We start from the raw sequence: 19146 nt of genomic DNA on the forward strand, positions 1-19146 counted from the left end.
TCTCTTGGAATCAGGCTTTAACTCATGCATCCCTAACAGTACACTGGTACATAATTCCCTCTGAAGCAGCAAATTCAGTGATGCACAGTCTCCTTGCTGTATTTTTCCACCTTGAAACTGGAATAATTAAATGTGAGAATCGTGGGTACAAAATTTTAGTTGTAAAGTATACTAGAGCTTGGTGATTAGACTTTAATAAAGAAAGCTAAGCACATGCAGGTATAATGCTAGCAAAAATGCATTTAGTCATTCAAACCAACCTGTTTCCACTTGAGAATTACAAAGAAAGATTTGGGAGTCATGTTCTGTTAAAAGAGGGCTGGAAAATGTGAGCAAAAGATGTTAGCTGCCTAAAGTTACTTTGGGGGGGGGGGCAGGAAGGGAAATGGTAAGTAGGTAAAAAGGATATCTTAAATCTTCAAACTTTGGTCTGAATTTCTTAATGATAACAGAATAGTGAATGTTTAAATTGAAGAAATCAAGCAAGCTTGATTTCTTGGTGATGGGTCTGACCTTGGCTGGATGTCCACCAGAGCTGCTCTATCACTCCCTATCTTCAACTGAACAGGGGGACTAAAATGCAATGAAAAGCTCAAGGGTTGAGATGAGGACAGGGAGAGAACATTCACCAATTGCCATCATGGGCAAAACAGACTCAACTTTGGGAAATTAGTTCAATTTATTACTAATGAAAATCAGAATAGGATAATGAGAAATAAAACCAAATCTTAACACCACCTTCCCTGTACCCCTCTGTTCTTCCTGGGCTCAACTTCACTCCCGATTTTCTCTGCCTCCTCCCCCTGACCGGGGCAGGGGGACAGAGAATGGAGGTTGTGGTTGGTTCATCACACGTTGTCTCTGCTGCTTCTTGCTCCCCAGGGAGGACTCCTCACACTCTTCTCCCGCTCCAGTGTGAGGTCCCTCCCACAGGAGGCAGTTCTCCATGAACTTATTCAACATAGGTCCATCGTATGGGCTATATAGAGCAGCTCTATATGAGCTGCTCCAGGGTGGGTACCTTAAAAATCAAATAAACAAAGTTTAATTCTAGCATTCTGTTCCCCTTCCACTTTTCTGTATAATTTTGTGTTCATTCCTTGTGACTGAAATGTGTTTCTGCCATCTTTCATTAATCTCAGCTGATGCTATGCCAGGCGTTCAGAGATGGCAGACGCGCCTCTGGACACTTGTAACCAAACTTATTGAAGCAAGGGTGTCAGGAACCATGCCAAATCCTGAGCTTCTGAAAAAGAAAGAGAAGGCTGAAGCCAGAAAGATCTGGGAGCAGAAGAACCTGGTGATTTCTGAGGTTAGAAGAAACACTGACATAGTTTGTAAATGACTGAATAAGTTGCTTCTTATGCTAAAACCTCATGCTTGACTTACAGAGCCAAAAGTTTTGCCCCCACATGAGTATCTAAGAATTAAGTGAATTATTCTCTGTACAATTAATTCTATTTACCTAAACAAAAAATTACTGAAATGATTGTTCATCTCTTATGTGTTGGCTCATGCTGTGATTAGTGTCAGTTCTATTATCCAAGACTCAAAAGGAAGCATAAATCTATGCAAAATTATCTTAAATCAGGAAAAGCTTTTATCCATAGAAAAATATTTTAAACCCTGTGGTGAGGGAACTTCCAGGTTCTTTAACAGACTTTAGAATTATGATCTTACAATCTATGGACAAGCTTTTACAAGCATAACTGGACTTACAAGTATGAAGGCCTCTTGTAGAAGCACAGGGAAGGTAACGTAATGTCCCTAAGAGATTATAACATTATGTCCTCAACATGAGAAGGACATGGAGCTGTTGGAGCAAGTCCAGAGAAGGCCCCAAGGATGATCGGGGCTGGAGCACCTCCCATATGAAGACAGGCTGAGAACACTGGGGCTGATAAGTCCCAGAAGAGAAGCTGCATGGAGACCTCAGAGCAGCTTCCAGTGTCTGAAAGGGGCTACAAGGATGCTGGAGAGGGACTCTTCATCAGAGACTGTAGCAATAGGACAAGGGGTGATGGATTCAGACTGAAACAAGGGAAGTTCAGGTTAGATCTAAGGCAGAAGTTCTTCCCTGTGAGGGTGCTGAGGCTCTGGCACAGGGTGCCCAGAGAAGCTGTGGCTGCCCCATCCCTGGCAGTGTTCAAGGCCAGGTTGGACAGGGCTTGGAGCAACCTGGTCTGGTGGAATTTGTGGATGATGATGATGATTTTCCCATACACACGTGTGACTGCATATGTGATATGTTTGCATCTCATATGATTCTCATGTAAGAGGTAAGATGGGCATATTGCACAAATTGATTATCAATAATTCTTTTTCATTTAAAAGCCCAATATGCCATGTTTGAGGATTTCATGTAATTAGTGATAGACCTTTTCTTCTAATAAAAGGTGACAGAGTACTTCACAAAGGATCATTTATTCAATGCAGCTATTTCCCGATTGATGAGCCTCACCAACGTACTCCAGGTGAGTACATGGTATTAATGAAAGTATTTTTCTCTCAGACCCTGTCCCTTTAAGTCTTAATACAAAGCAGGAGCTGCCTGAGCTATAAGTCCAGCTTTCCATAAACCATTTACTGTCCTAAACATTGCTACTAAATTGGGAGCCTCTTTGAGTTCAAAAGCCGCATGTTTTGGTGTCGCTGTAACTCTGAAATACGCAGCTTTGCAGGAAGAGCTTGATGGTATTAGAGCCTCTAGGTTCTGATGTTCGCATCTGCATCCTGTAATTTCAGAAGGATACATTTTTTTTAGCTCTGTTCTTTGTTCTCTGTTGGTTTTGACCAGCTTGCATATGTAGCTACATATAGTGGTGCATTATAGAACTACCAAACATTCTGATGTAAGGAAAAGGGTTATTCTTTGCAAGGAAGATCACACATAATCTTACCTTCCTCAGGGCCAGCCTTCACCACTGGAACTGCCTGCTAGTAATAGAGTTTGCAGAGTCCCATTTTTTAAAACGAATGTAAAAATGACTTAAGTCTTCAGCGCTTTTTGTTTAGATTATCTTGTTTATCAGCCATTGGCAACAGATCAAATATAATCATAGACTCATAGAATGGCTGGGCTTGGTATAAACTGTCATTGTGATTTTTTTGTTACTATTAAATCTGATTGGGCAATCCTTCAGGTATATAACAGTAACTAGAAATCAAATAAAAATTTGGATGTATTTCTTTATTGAAATACCATTTTATACCTTATGGATTCCAAGGAGATTATTGGCAAAGTCAAGGAATTTGAGGATGTACACAAGGACTGTACTGACTAACTTAAGTCTGGGATAATGCGTAGTACTGGGAAGATGACACACGTTTCTTTATCTCCAGCTCAGAGATTCATACGCATTTGGGCTGGTGGACACAAACAGCGTCCTATAGACAGCCAGATGTTTGAACACTGACATAGTTCTTAACCGAAGAAGTCAGTGCAATATCTTTCAAGAACAAGTTTCCGTATAGCACGTGGACACTTCCTCTTCTACTCTCATTTGAAAGGAGGAAGTGGGGAGGTGGGTGAGGATTAAATATAGTTACTAAAACTAGTCTCAGCGGTAAGAAGATGCCATCTGATAACGTTTGTGGTTTGTGTCAAACAAATGGCTGGGTTTGGACAGTTTTCTAGTACATGACAATGGGTGTTCGTCACACCCCCAAATAATTCTCATGAGTTGACATGGTTTTCTGTGCTGTTTCATTAGGGGGCAAATTGCAAAATAAATGCAGAATCTGAATTTACCATGAAATGTGACCTCCATCCCTGGCAGTGTTCAAGGCCAGGTTGGACAGAGTCTTGGGTGACATGGTTTAGTGTGTGCATCCCTGCCCATGGCAGAGGGTTGGAGCTGCTGGATGATCTTAAGGTCCTTTCCAACCCTAACTATTCTATGATTCTATGAAACAGACAAAAAAGAAGTTCATCTGGCCACTTTTAGTGCTTATCTTTTCCATTTAAGACAAAACGAATAGGAGAATGAAAGTTCAGATTTTGCCTATATAGCACCATTTGTAAGAAATTGAAGATATTCTGTACTAAAGAAGGTGAACACTTTACCAAAGCAATCTGAACATCAAGTTGTAAAAGGCTGTGCTGCACTTTTCATTCCCAAAGCTTCCTTCAACTGTAAAACCTCAGTTTGTCACTCAATTCAGCTTTACCTAAGCTACTCTAGGATCCTGTACAACTGAACCTTATCCCGACAAACCCCATGCTGCATTCTGCACAGTTTGACTCTCTTATACAAATACTTCACCTCTTCTCAGATAGCTCTGGTTTTATCTAAGATTGCACTTCTAGAAGTGGCAGCACTCAGAATGTTTTTCAGTGCCACATGGGTCTGTGTTCAGACTCCGGTACTGGAGTAGATTCCTAAGGAACTGCATCAGCCTCTTCAGGTTTAGCTTCCAAGTGTTAGAGAACACTCAGTGACCAAGAGTTGTGATTTTAATGCTCCAGAACTTTTCATACGTTTCCAATTTATTGTGAAATTACATTGTCCTAAGCATAGATACTAATTTTAGGTTTCACTACTGTATTTTCTTCTTAATTAAATTACGTTACCTCCACCTCAGAATATTAACAATTCCTTTTCTTTTCCTTATCTTTTGCTTAGCAAGCTTCCCGGCCTCTTCTTCTCCACAGCATAGAATTTGAAGATGCTTTGGCTTCACTCTGTATTATGGTTGCACCTATGGCTCCACACATTGCATCAGAGATGTGGAAAGGTATTTATACAGATAAACTTTATATTGATGTTCCAGGCAAAAGGTTTGCAAAAAATGTCTGTAACATAGTACATGTAACATAAGTACATACTTATCCCTGAATTCTGCGTCTATCTTGTCACCTTCTGTCGTAATTCCTAAACAAACTTGAAGCTTGCGGTGTTCAGATCTTTCTGCTTTTAGTTTCTTTCCCCTTGCATACAAAGGTGGATTCCTTCAGATTAGGCAGGGAAAGGGAGAAGGAAGAAATCAAGACAGGGCTTGCATAAGGAATTCCTATGTCAGCTGCCAGCTGCTCCTGAGTATGGATGGCAGTGTGAAGAGCTAAACAGCACTTTTCCAAACAATTGTTTCAGAGTCTTTGGACTACAAATATTTCTTTTAGGAATTCAGGTAAAGAGAACCATGGCAGAGGGCTGTAAACTAAAAAGTATAAAGGAATGTCCAATCAAAATCCAACTCTTGTAGAATTCTCTGAAGGCTGAGGGATGTTGTGCTGCAGATCAGTCCCGTGGAGAGCAGGAATGGCAGGCAGGGATTCTTTTTTTTAAGGTCTGTCACAGTAGTAAACCTTGAGGTCTAAATCCCAAGTGGGCTGAGTTGCTTGGTGCAGTTAAAGCAAGTGAAATAAGGTACGTGCATGCTGGAGTTCAGCAATTGCTTTTAAGGTTTACTGGGAGAAGTCCCAAGATGTATGTGGGAAGGTAGGAATATATTCTACATTAAGACTAGCCACAAATTGCTGTGTGGTTTTGGACCTAATGTTAGCTCTTGGATGCAGTTTTAACAGTTTTATTTTCAACTGTCATCCTAAAACGCTGTGTATTCAAGTGTTTACAGAGCAGAGCTAGTAAATTGCTTCTATTTGAGAGTTGTGCATGGCCCTGGAACAATGTTCAGTGCCAAAGAAAGGCTGCTGTTGTTCACAGCAGTAACATGAGGCAGAGATCAGGGAATAGCAAGATGTGTTAGGAAGAGTGGGTTTTTTTCTGTGTTTTTATTTCCAGTGTTCTTAGGGTGTCTTAATGCAAGCTTAAGTGTTTAGAATAAAGAGTGGCATCAGACTTGATCTACCTGGAAAAAGCTATTTCTGGTTAATATTCTCTTACATTATGAAGTACTGTGTACTATAATTAGAATTATACTTGAATGGAAGTAATTGCCATAACTTTGTTTTCCACACTGCTTGGAATGGAGGCAGAAGAGATTCAGGCTAATTACTTAAACATAAAGTGCCTTGTGAACTTGGAATTCAAATACATGTCAAGGAATACAGAATTGTCAAATACATGTGATACAATGACAAAGAAGACTACAATGTCTTAATGTAACTTGTCAAACGTAAAGCTTAACCTTGTAATGTTTTAATACTAGAGAAGCAAGTCTTTTTTTGTAGTACTAAAATCACTGGAGAATGATAAACATTTTGTGTATCTCTCCCTGATGCAAGACTGAAAAGGAAGCATAGAAGAACTGGGAGTCCATTGTCCTCAGCTTCTGTCTGCATTTAAAGATAACACTTTGCTTGTGTGGTCCACAGACTATGCATTATAATTCAGTGCAAATAGCATAAAAACCCTCACTGTGTGGTGATTATTGTCAGAAGAATTCTAGGACTAAACATGAAAATCACAATCTCTTTAAGCACAGTCAAAGTTATTAAGCAATTTTATCGGGAGAACATACATACATTTAACTACTATGGTAAGGAGACTATATTATTTTGAAATAGCCAACAGTTCTGTCCTGGGATTTGGATTTCTGGTGACAAACACCTATAGTCTAAAGAAAGATTTCCCACATTCATATTTCAAATTGCACTCTGGTTCCACCAAGTCTTGTTTCTCTTGTGATGGAACCAATTTCTTAAACTTTATTATGTATAGGTGATGATGCTTTCTTATTTTAAATACCTTTCTAATATAATATAATATATAATAGCTTTCTAAATACTTTAGTTTTCTTTATGCTTTAGTTCTCCATACACACTCAGAGTAAGTCTCTCTTTTTGTACCTTGACTTTGCATCTGAAAGTAGGGATAGTGCTGCTTCCTCTCTCGTAAACTCTCTCAGGAAAAGCTAAGTAATTAGCTCTATAAATAGCACATATAGCAGTGGACCCCCACACTTGATGGAAGCCTCTGCTGCTGCTGTAACACCAGTAATAAGCAACACATAAGCAATGCATTTCTAATTAAATACTGGTATTTCATTCTAAAGTAACTTGTATGCAGCCTTTACGTGTTGCTTGGTTTAGTGATTAAAATAAGGAGCATTTTTCCTTCTACAGGGGAAAATGGAACAGGGAAATTTGGAAGCCCTGCAGTTAATACCAAACATAATTTTGCATTTGAGTAGGAATACTGATAGGAGCAGTGACTTGTGTTAACTCTGAACCACGTTACACTTCCTTTTGTATTTAAGCATTTTTTGATGGAAAAGAGCATTCTTACTAATTTTGACTGTTTGCATTGTTCACAGAATGAATAATACTGTTACATTGTAACCTCTTCTTTTATGCTTTTCTGATCACTGATTATGGTCAAGAAACACTGAAGTAGAAAGTACAATAGAATTTAAAAATCAATGTGGAATAATGACAAGCTACAATAAGACCTTGACTTCATGTATTGGAATACTTAATTCAGCCTAAGATTTGAAGAGACAGATCTATAGAATTTTGTGGCTGAGCAGCTGGAATGAGGCTTTGTAGAGGTAATAACATTACTTTTGACAACTGGAAGCTCTTCTGCTGGTGCAAATAGTATTTCTTGCAGTTTAAATGACAGTTCTTATGGAAACTGGGGGAAAAGAAGATCAACCAACCTTCCTTCCTATTCTAGCTTTGGAATAAAAAGCTAGGCAAAGAGATTAGCATCTATAAATATTAAAAACTTGAAGGCTCTTATGTCCAAAAATATCTGATACTGTTGGTTTTATTCGGTACTTACATAAAATATTTTCCTTTGCTCAAAAAAAATAACATTTAACTGCAAAATGTGCTATGATAAATTATAAGTATCTAACAGATTTTCTTAAGTATTTGCATTCTGAATGCATTTATATTTAAATATATTTTATTTACTTGATTTCCATTTCAACCTTAAAGTTATTTGGCACAGATCACAACAACATGTAAAAAGAAAATAAGCAAATCTGTGTTTTCTAATACAGTAGCTTGTACAAATTAAAACTTGGCCAAGTGTATAAATGTGTATGTAGGCATCGTCTTGGTTAGCAGAAAAAGTTCCTTATAGCTGGGTTTAACTGCAAATCAGTCTGAATGATAACCAGCTAACGAAAATATTGGGCAAGTTGCAAAGGATATATTAGAGTGTTAAAGATGCTTTGCTTGATGTTTAAAGTAATGACTAACATCAGTGCTATAAGTAATTTTGATGATAATACCGCTATTCTGCTTTGTAAGAGTTGCATCAGGGTTCATTTGAAATCGTAGCTTTCCAGTTCACTGTGTTTTCTTTGGTAGTATGTCAATAAACTGCAAAGTCAGAACTGCTGTTTGACATGCCAAGGATGCTTCTGATGTAACATGCAACTTTTAAGTATAGTTGTGGTAAAATTAGATAGAGTCAAGGGACAGCAATTTCTGTTCTGCAGCTGAAGAATTACTCTCCCATGGGGTTTAGTTTATATATGACCATCCTGTTTTCATGCATCAGGTAGAAATGTTTAGTCTCTTTGTGAGCGGATTAAGGAGCATACTTCAGTATTGGCAGTTAATACATCTAGTTTGAATGAAGGACAAGCTGCTTGAATGCTGTTTGATCAGCGCCTCACCTTTCAGCAGCTGAACAGTCATAACCCAATGCTTTCATATTTTGTGTGTGAAGGAGTTCTTTCTCCTGATTAGAGGAGGAACAGTGTCTTGGTGATTCAACCTAATGGTCTTTAATTGTGCAGTGAATACACTGGTTTATCGCTTAATGACATACAAAGCGACTGTAGCCCCTCGGTGTGGGAAGAGTTCATCCGGCTGATATCTTGGCAGTTTATGAACACTAACAGGATGAGGAAATCTCTTTCCTTCCTGAAACCTTGTATCTGAGGAATATACAGACACCATTTGAGAGGTTTTTTGTTTTTAGGTTGTAGTAGTACAGGATTTTGCTGTCCAGACAAGGATATGAAACTGCTTATTGTGAGTTGTTAAATTCTTATTAGGGATAGCACATGAAAGATATACCCTGATGATAAACATCTTTAAGATATGTTGAAATGAAACATATTATTGGAATTTGTAATGGTATAGTTCTCTTAACTCACACTACAATAGCTCTTTTGCAAGGATGTCTTTGTCTGAATTCAGTCCTTGCTTAAGAAGGCGTCTGTAAAGAGTAGAGCTGAGTAGAAGCTAATTAATTTTGAAGGTTTTAATTGAAAAGCTGAATGCAGAAATCCCCTTTCACAAACCCAAGAAAAAACACAATTTGGAACTAACGAAAAATGCTTTATTTCTTCCTTGAGTAGTAACCCACAATGAAGGACAGTAAGTTCGTACAAATAGAGGAAGGCAGATTGTTTTCCAGAGGTTGAAAGAATTCGCATGAAGTTTGCTGAATTGGAAACACATTTTAGAGTTGGAATGGTTAGGCTTTTCACAACCCAGTTCTGTACTACTATACCAGTGGTATAATAGAGTTTTTCTCAGAGCTGTCTAGAAACAGTTGTTACTGTTCTTTAAGCCTGCAGACCATTTCACATATCACTGACAGACTTATTCCTCCTGGGCTGCAGAAAGGCGTTTTGGATATGCTACTGTCAAATAGGAAGATTCATTAAATAGTAAAAAAGAATATCAAGAACAAATAACACAGTAACAGAGACTGCAAAGGCAAGTAAGATACTGACCCAGATGCATCTACAGTTACCCTTAAATTCTTCTGCTCTGTGCTTTATAATGACTTTACTGCTTGTCTGCTGGCATGGTGGATTTTTACTTTAGCTAAATCCAAAAGTTACCATCAGCATTTGGGTAATGCTCTGTCAGACTCATTTTATGCTCTTCCCTCTGATTTCCTATTAGAAAATCCCTAGTCCTAAACTCTGACACTGCATTGCTTCAGATGCCTTCATTAACTTCCTTTCATCGCCCATTGAGACTTCCATCCTCCTTGCCTCTTCTGCTTTGTTAATGTCTCTATGCCGGTGCTTACTGAGTTTACTCCATAATCACATCAGAGCTTGCTAGTCAGTAAAAGTGCATTGAAGCGGATCCAATAGCAGGATCAGGCTTTCAGACTGAGCACAAGTATTGCCTTTGATCTGTCCTGTGTGGCTGTACAGATGTGTACATATAAGTAGACAGGTTACAGTAAGTAAAAATGTACTGTTTGCTTTATGTCCTGTATCTGCAAGAGAATTTATAGCTGTAAAAGCAAAACACATCAAAAAAAGACAAAGCAAGTTGCACACTGCTTCATTATGTGTACTTCACTAGGCACTTTTCCAGTACAATGAGACAGTAAAGTAGGGTTTTAATGTTTTCACAAATAAAAGTCTGTGAAATGTTCAGTTTTTAACTTCTCAAAGAGTGCTTTGGTGTAGTGTCTCAGAATCAAGTGGGAAGGCTGGAGGAGGGTTTTGCCTGGGTCCTAACAAGTGGACCATCTGAATCATGGCAGTGAAGTTTCTGCCCCTGTGTGTGTGTGTTCATTTTGAAAATACAGCCCAAATTGTTACGTTTTCTGCGGTTTACAGCTCACAAAATGTGAATTAAGGCAGGAAGGCAAGGAGGCAGCATAACCAACACCTTCATTTTGGTTTCCTGTCAAACTCTGTTTTCTGAAACTAATTCTGTTGACTTTTGCACTTTCTTTTTTAACATGGATGAGCTCACTTCGTAGCAAGAAAATGAACCTAAAGATCAACTTTGTGCTTAGTCACACTTTATCTGCTTCAGAATAAGTTGTAATTTTTTCTGTTAGTAGGTTTATTAGGCCTCCACGGGGATTAAAAGTGACCTTGGTTTTGATTTCACGGTTCAAAGCTCTTGACTTATATCAGAACATGAGGTTTGAAAAGTTAGAAGGATCCACTTCAACAGGAAAGTAAGGAGTGGCCAGTATGTATGCTTCTGCCACAAGGCATGTGATCAGTTGGAAAGAAATGAGCTCATCTGGCTGTTCAAAGCCAAAAAGGGAAGAAGCTAGCAGCTGTTGTCTTTAAAGTCAATGTGATAATGAATCACTAATGCTTGGGTTCCTATCTTTTGCTCTTTGAGTTCCTGAGCTACTGCTGCAAGAGGAAAACAAACTACACAAAACCAGATCCATTGAAGTGTTCCACTCAGTTATTTACCTAATAAGATTGTGGCTTAGCTGTTATTCTAAGGAGATGTGCACGTTCTTGCTTGCCATTGGAAGCAGGTCCCATCGGTGTGTCCCGCTGCCCCTTTCTGAATCAATCAGCAAATAGCAAGGTTGTGTGTCATCTCAACAAAGTGCTTTGTCTGAAAGAGTGCTGACAAAACTCTGGCAGGTTTTTCTGGAGTAAATTGCTTTCTCCTTATGTCCCCGATTGCTGTTACTCACTGTAGTAGTCTCAACAAACCATCTACATTCATGTATGCATTATGCATGGGTTGGTTTTGCTCCTATGTCTGCTGTTGTACTGTGTTTTGAACAGTTTCAGGTACCTCAGTCTCAACAGTGAAATCTTCTCTTGATGGGTTTTCTTTACACTCTTGCTAGAGTTTCCTTAAATCAGATGAGACTTCACGTACTACCTTTTGCAGTTCTGAATGAAGCATGTGCTTATGAAGGTTTTAGTTGTGTTCTTATTTATACACAGGGAGTGGTTTTCGTTTTAAAATCCTCTGCCTTTGTGAGAATCACAAGAGCAATCTTCATCAGTATTGATCATATGACAGCCTCTTGCTAAGTGGAATCTTTTTGTTTTGCCCTACAGCTGGAGTAAACAGCAACATAAACCCCACTTGAAAGCTTTTATTCAGTTAAAGAATGCAGCTTCGGAATTAATTGCATCCTATTCTATTACTTGAACAAATCAGGAGTGAATTGTCTTGGGGAGAGAAAAACCTCTTTAATACGAGGAAATCACTTTTAGCTATTCTAGCAGTTTTATATAAAATCAAAGGATGAAGTGTTTCAGAATGCACATATGTGAAGGGAAAGCAAGCTGTGCAAGGTATTGTTATGTGACACCTTCAGTTTATGAGAAAAGATACTTCACTTGACTTATAAATTTAGAAGCTACACAGGATATTACAGATGGGGAAATAATAAGCCACTATTGTTTAGCATTTTGATTGAGGTGTTAGTAAAATTCTAAACTGGTGGTGTTATTGGGGAAAAGCCCCTCAGTATTATGATTGACTTCTGGAAGGAGAGGTCAGCCTGTGTTGCAGTGTTACAACTTAAAATCACAAACAGTGGTCTTCTGAGCTATTGGCAAAGTTACAGAGCGCTAATCCACACCTAAAATGTGCTCACAGCGTTCATGTTAGCATCGCTATGCATGGTATGAAACAAGCACTTCCAAAATAGCTCTCTCTCTGTTTACAGCGTGCTGTATGACGATCTAAACAAATGTTATTTCTTCCTCAGGGACTTGCTTTTAAAGTCAACTTTATTCTGATGTTATTTGTCAAACAGATCGAATGTTCTGATTACAGTACAGCTGAATATTTGGCTGGTTTCATTCTCCAGGTTTGGCACACATGCAGAATAAACTTTGTACTCATCATCACTGGGATGTTGATGTGCTGCATCAGTCTTGGCCCAAAGTAGACCCAGAGTACCTTCAGCCGTCAGATGTTGTGGAGATGTCTGTTCTGGTAAGAGCGTTTTCGTCTGCTTAAGTGGTGGCCAACTAATGCTTTACAAGCTCTTGTGGAAGTCACTTCCCTTCTTAGGTGGCTCCAGAGGGACTAGAAGCTGCAGTTACCATTATGCTGAGTAACTAAAATGGTTTCCTAAATGAAATGAATGTAGGAAGTTTGGAAGGGAGATGATCTAAATCTAAATGTTTTTGAGTGACTGCATATTGGTACCTGTGGAGATCTGACCAATGAACAGCTGTGTGCAAGGACGGTGCAGTCAAAAGTATGATCAAAGTACAAGTCCCTCCAGATTTTTTGGCTGACAGAGCAAAAATGGCCCTGTACAAAAATGTATACATAGGTGACATTTCTTGTGGTACCTGTAGTGCTATGGTTGCTTAATACAACCTATCAGAAGCTGGGTTAAGTTGCTGTCATTTTTGCCAAACGATGGCTCCTGTCTGCCTTGGGATGAATTTCTGGCACGTTGCAGGAATGAGGTTGAGGAAAACCAGGTATCATGGAAACATTATAACTACATTCCAATTTCTCTTTGAGCTCTAAGACTGTTGTAGTCTAGGAAAAAAGCCAGCAGTTCGGTAGAAGAGTAGGCATATAACTACCTTTAGTTAACCTGTAATTTTCCAACATATGTATATATGCACAGTGTAGTTTACTGTCATTTTCCTATGTCTCTGGTTAACTAGTCTGTATTCAGCAAGCTCCCAGGCATCCTAAAGCTTTACCATTAGATTGTGCACAGTAGCAGCAAGTGCTACTGCAGTTATAAGAAAGGCTGCCTCCAACTAAGCATGTGGGATCCATGAGCAGTGTCTCAGCCCTTCCATCAACTGACTCCTGGTCAACTTGCCTGCAGGTTTAGTGACATGGTTTAGTGGTGGTCTTGGCAGTCCTGGGGTGAAGGTTGGACTTGAAGATCTTAAAGCTCTTTTCCAACATAGTTAATTCTGTAATTCTATTCTGTAAGTTCTTCATGCTCAGACTATTATGAAAGTCTGTAAATACGTAGTTGCATACTGTTAGATCTGCAGGACTCCTGCCTTTTTCACTGTTCACCAAAGAATAACCTTTAATATACTGTGCAGTCACTGAATGAAATGGAGCCTTTACATAAATGTAGTTTGGTCCTGTAAAACTGTATGTTCTGTGTGTGTAAGAGGAACAGAAATAATCCATTTATTCTGTTAGCTCCCTCGAGTAGGAGTAAGGCCGTTAGGTTATTGTTCAGCTTGGGTTTTTTGAGGAGGAAAGAGATTGGTTGGATTAGGGGAAGTAATGTTGCTGTAGATTTCCTTAATGAAAGTATCTTTGCAGATAATTTCCTATCTTGCCACATCTCTCTGTCAGTCCACTTGATCAGAATGAGAAATGCTGCGAAAACACTGATTTTTGTCTAACATTCAACATACATCCTTAGCAAAGGCCACAGAATACGTATTTTTGGAGGAAATTTTTAATTGACATGTTTTCCCAAACCAAGGAGGTGGACTCAAGTATCAGCTGAGAATAAAAGGAGACTTAGCCTAGTATTCACTGTGGGTTTCTTGCTTTCCTTCTCTCCTTCCTTCTCCTCCTTCTCTCTTTCCTCCTTCTCCTCCTTCTCTCTTTCCTCCTTCTCCTCCTTCTCTCTTTCCTCCTCCTTCTCTCTTTCCTCCTCCTCCTCTCTTTCCTCCTCCTCCTCCTTCTCTCTTTCCTCCTCCTCCTCCTTCTCTCTTTCCTCCTCCTCCTCCTTCTCTCTTTCCTCCTCCTCCTCCTTCTCTCTTTCCTCCTCCTCCTCCTTCTCTCTTTCCTCCTCCTCCTCCTTCTCTCTTTCCTCCTCCTCCTCCTCCTCCTCTCTTTCCTCCTCCTCCTCCTCCTCCTCCTTCTCTCTTTCCTCCTCCTCCTTCTCTCTTTCCTCCTCCTCCTTCTCTCTTTCCTCCTCCTCCTTCTCTCTTTCCTCCTCCTCCTTCTCTCTTTCCTCCTCCTCCTTCTCTCTTTCCTCCTCCTCCTTCTCTCTTTCCTCCTCCTCCTTCTCTCTTTCCTCCTCCTCCTTCTCTCTTTCCTCCTCCTCCTTCTCTCTTTCCTCCTCCTCCTTCTCTCTTTCCTCCTCCTCTCTTTCCTCTTCCTCCTTCTCTCTTTCCTCCTCCTCCTCCTCCTCCTCCTTCTCTCTTTCCTCCTCCTCCTCCTCCTCCTCCTTCTCTCTTTCCTCCTCCTCCTCCTCCTCCTTCTCTCCTTCCATTCATTTATACCAGTAGAAATCTTCACTGAGGTATATGATTTCCTCAAGGTTTAAAGAAACCTTTGCCGTCAAGCACAGCTAGCAAACATCTTAAAGTCCAGTGTCCAATTTATAAGGAAGTGATGAATGAGAAATTGTGTAATGATAGAAACTTGTTGCCAATTGTGGGTAAAGCAAACCTGGTATTAAATATATCTTTAAAATTAAAACTTCAGCAATACAGGAAAACTTGAAACTCAAGTGTTTTTAAGACTATAGGTCCAAACATGAAAATCTCTAAACATTTCACTGCTATTTTTATGCTGACATTGAAACTTCCTTCTCACAAATAGGAACCAGAAAAATAAAAACGAATTCTGCTTTAAACAACCATTATGAAAATCATGTTTTGTTTCTTTCCCTGGTTGACTTTGTCAAAGCCATAGCCTTGTGGAGAAGTCTTGTAATAAGGGCAAAAGCAATCCCTGTGTTCTAAGTCATACATGATGTACGTAAACATCTTCTTTAGCTCTGAGAAAGCAGGGACTGGGAGACCAGGGAGACAAGTTCCTTTTTCAGACTGGCAATAACTCCTTCAAACAGTGCCTAGGGAGTATCCCTGGCTTCCTACTGTAAGAGGAGAGCAAAAGGGAAATATGGAGGAGCAGGGGGAAATCATAAATGTGAGTATTTGTTGCCACTGTAGGTTTTTGTGTGCCTACAGAAATAAATTGCCCTCATTAAACCAAGAAACACTCGACAGACGGAGGAATTGCTCAGTTGCAAAGAGGCAGTGTCTCTTCACAAGGCTGCACAGTCAAACTGAGTCTTCGGGCCACAACCCTATTCTTCTCGAGACATCAAACTGCCTCAGGCTGCCAGAGATTTGCCTGCTGAGACATTCTGGTTTTATTTCTCTTGACACAAAATACTTCATTATTTCTGTCTGTGCTGGAGTTGTGTCTTTCCATATTTAACCCAAAGCAGCAAAAGCAACCAAGTTACTGCATCCTCAGCCGATAGAATACAGATTGAAAAGTCTGTCTTCTAGGCAATTCACTGCATATGCCTGGTAATCTGTTACTCTAAATGTTATTTCAAAGTTGAATATTTTGAATTGTACTGTATAATGTTAATGCTGTGAAAAACCTGACCTAGATGCAGTGTGCATTTCAGCCTATGAACGAGCACTGGGGTGAAATGACAAGCATTCCTCGCATTTTCTAGGTGCTGCAGGACTCTTAGCTTCTGTCTTACAACTGTGGTCTCGGAACCGATGTTTTTCTGAAGTAAAAAATAGTTGGTGTCGCTTTTCTTGCTTTGGCATATGAGGAAGGCCTCAAAGTGCGCAGATACTTATTTTCCTTTGCACTTCTCAGGTGAATTATGCATCAGTGGTAAAAAAAATACCAGAGTTGAGCTAAACCCTTTTATTTCCTCTGCAGCCTCCAGGTGCTTATTTTTCAGTCTTTTGTGATTTCATTTCATCCTTGATAACCCCTTGAGTTTCCTCTAGATCCAAAATAGTCTAAAATGTCAAATACTTAAAAAAAAAACAGCTTAAAAAAGAAGAAGAAAAGAAAAAGCATCCGTTTCCTTCCTCAGGGGAAGGGAAGACCCAAGCATCATTTATTTCTCCTCTTGCAGTTTGCCATGTTCTGTCAGAGAAACAAAACTGCCAGCACCCAAGTTTCTTGTGCTGACACTGGAGCTGCTGAAGCTTATGCAGAAGAGAGATGGAAGCACATCAGAAGATATTCATCCTGCTGACAATCTAGCCCCTCAACTAAAGCAATATGTGAATAGGAAGCTTGCAACACTGAGTGTGAATTAAATCTGCAGATGCTTCTTTGAAGAATGGTGTTAATACATTTACATCACAATACCTATGATATAATGAAAGCCATGCTGCAAATGTGCTGAAATCATCACTAGGCTAGCATTTGATAGGATCACAGCATGCTGTGGGAAGGTACACAGTGTCAGGTTGCCCAGTCATTTCTTTACTAAGTTGATTTGAACCTCTTGGCTGTTCTGTTGAGAACAGCACCAAACAGGCTAGCGTGGCAAGTTTCCCCTGGCCAACATCCCTCGCTGGGACCTGTTAATTTGCATCAGGGACAGTAAATGACATTTTAACTCAGCAGGCATCATTTTGAACTGCAGCCTGTGTGTCCTAGCAGCAAGCTGACAAGTGTGCTTTATATTATCACTAAACGGCTATCTGTTTGGGTTGTACTGTTTTCTTTTTCCTGTGGAATGCATTTCTCCCCTGAAGTGCCCCATGGAAAAGAACTACTTGTATTTATTTTTCACAAAAGCTTTTAAAATTAACTCTTCTGTGGTTTTCAAAGGGATTTACTTTGCACCAGGTACTAAAGGAGAAGTTTAAGACAGACAGCCTTCTATGGTTCCATGTTACGGATGCACGTAGGAATCGCAAAAAGCCTACCTACGTTATCACCGCAAGTTAATGCCGAGTCTAGCCGAATACCAAAAATTACTCATCCCAGCTGCATCTGAGACTTCATCTTGTGCCTAAAAAATCTGTCCCAACTTCCTCTGTCAGATGATTGCTCAGATTATTGTATTTTTCAGTAAAATACAAGCTAGGTAGTGAGGTAGGTCTCTGTCATTTATATCCTGGCTAAAATCTAGGTGAAAACCAAGCTGCGTGTATTTTTATGTCCAAGCTGCATGAAGCAATGTATGTTCCTTTTAGATGACAGAAAAGTCATTGCATTGACACTGGAAGTCAAAGATCTGCAGTACCTACAGCAGATTTTCATGCAAGTAATTTGATAGAGCTGGATTAAAAAGTTCAAATTCTTTCATTTGCTACATCATGGGATTGCTATTCTGTTCGTTAAGCCTCTGCAAGTATTCCATACAGATCTGAAAGCTTTTGTAATCATGAACTTGATGCCAGTTCCAGAAAGGTACTCAGTAAAGCTCTCTAGTCTCTGTCCACTCTCTGCCCTTACTGGATGACAGAAAGGATTCACAAGACCGTTTTATACATTAAGGTGATTCCCACTGAAAGCCTTACTCAGTTTTACTTACGTGATTCTGCCCTGCTGATGCAAAACCAATAGGGAAGCTGCTCTGAAAACCAGCCACACAGAGGAAAGCATTATTTTGTGAGTGGTTGTCATCTTTGTGGTCAGTGCTGGCTTAATGAGTCATGCATTTAGTACAAATGCAGCATACAGCGAGTTAAAGCCTGGTTTTCTAAAAACAAGCAATGATGAATCTTGCTGATACCTTTTCAGCCAAGTATTTTAATAACACTTGCATTTGGATCTCTGTAAGGAATCGCTCAGCCGGAAGGATTCCGGGTTTCAGCCTAGATGTACATCCAACCAAGATTCCCACTTGACAAACCACTGTGTTCACTCTCAGTATTCAGCTTGCATAACTATCACGTTTTTCAGCCTCAAAGACCGCCGCGTTGCGTAGTCACATGCTCCTTGCTATCTGCAAAACTAAGGCTTCCTATGGCTACTTCTTCAGTTTTCCTTGGGTACCCTGAGTCAAAGTTTCATTCTCTTATGATAGCTGGACAGAGGAGGTATGGAGAATTTTAGCCTCTACTTGGAAAGTTTGGTGGTGGAGAAAAGAGAGTTTGGTCCGCTTTCCGTGTAATGAGACGGATTGGGTTCAAGAAATGAAACTGCATAAACCATTCTAGTAACTTCTGTGCTTTTCTCTCATTTTCATGTCTCTCTTTTGCAGATCAATAACAAAGCTTGTGGCAAAGTTTTTGTGCCTCAGCAAGCAGCCCGCAATTTTGAAGAAGTCCATGAGCTGGTTCTTCAGAGTGAACTTGGAGCCAAGCATCTCCAGGGGCGAACCATTCAAAAGGCCTTTCTGTCTCCCAGAACTGCCCTTATCAACTTCTTAGTGCAAGAATAGCGAAGCCTCTGCTGGGCTGTAAAAGGGAACTGGAATCTTTCGAGATGAAACCAACTCAAAAATACCAGTTATGGTTATTGAAATGTCACGTCACAGAGGGGAAGAAATGCTGTGACAATAGGTTGCTGTTAAATCTTCATTTCAACGTGGAGAAATGTGCAGAATTAAAGTTTCTAATGGAGTAATGGTAAGGTGCTGTTTGTCCATATTCTATGGGAGAATGAGAAGGAAGCACCAAATAACTAAATGATTGTTAACAGAATCTAAATGATATGAGGTGCATGGGTTTTAGTCTCAGCCTTGGGAGTATATCCTCTTGGAAAGTTGGCTTGGCTAAATGCAGAGGCATAAATATGATTCCAGGACTGAAACACTGTCCTGAGCGTGTGCTGCACCAAGTGTTGGGTATACTTCAGCCAGTTTTTGCTTCCTACCTCTCCTGATTGGGTACCCTGCCATTAACTAACATTTAACA

At 39.8% G+C, this 19146-nt stretch overlaps 1 protein-coding gene across 8 annotated transcripts in view; it reads left to right on the plus strand.

Moving 5' to 3' along the window:
* The window catches only part of LARS2 (leucyl-tRNA synthetase 2, mitochondrial), a 61573-nt gene extending 42791 nt beyond the window's left edge, over positions 1–18782 (plus strand). For 5 of the 8 annotated variants that reach the window (XM_080611391.1, XM_080611394.1, XM_080611396.1 and 2 more), the window contains 5 exons: positions 1143–1312; positions 2397–2474; positions 4626–4737; positions 12426–12553; positions 18492–18782. In XM_080611391.1, the coding sequence (XP_080467517.1) occupies positions 1143–1312; positions 2397–2474; positions 4626–4737; positions 12426–12553; positions 18492–18671 (668 nt within the window). In that variant the 3' untranslated portion in view covers positions 18672–18782. Of the gene's footprint in view, positions 1–1142; positions 1313–2396; positions 2475–4625; positions 4738–12425; positions 12554–18491 lie in introns of those variants that run through there. The other 3 variants (XM_080611395.1, XM_080611397.1, XR_013956297.1) reach the window with 3 other exon arrangements.
* Positions 18783–19146: the final 364 nt, after the last annotated feature.

The sequence above is a fragment of the Psittacula echo genome (assembly GCF_963264785.1).
Source record: "Psittacula echo genome assembly, chromosome: 2".
Classification (NCBI taxonomy): domain Eukaryota; kingdom Metazoa; phylum Chordata; class Aves; order Psittaciformes; family Psittacidae; genus Psittacula; species Psittacula echo.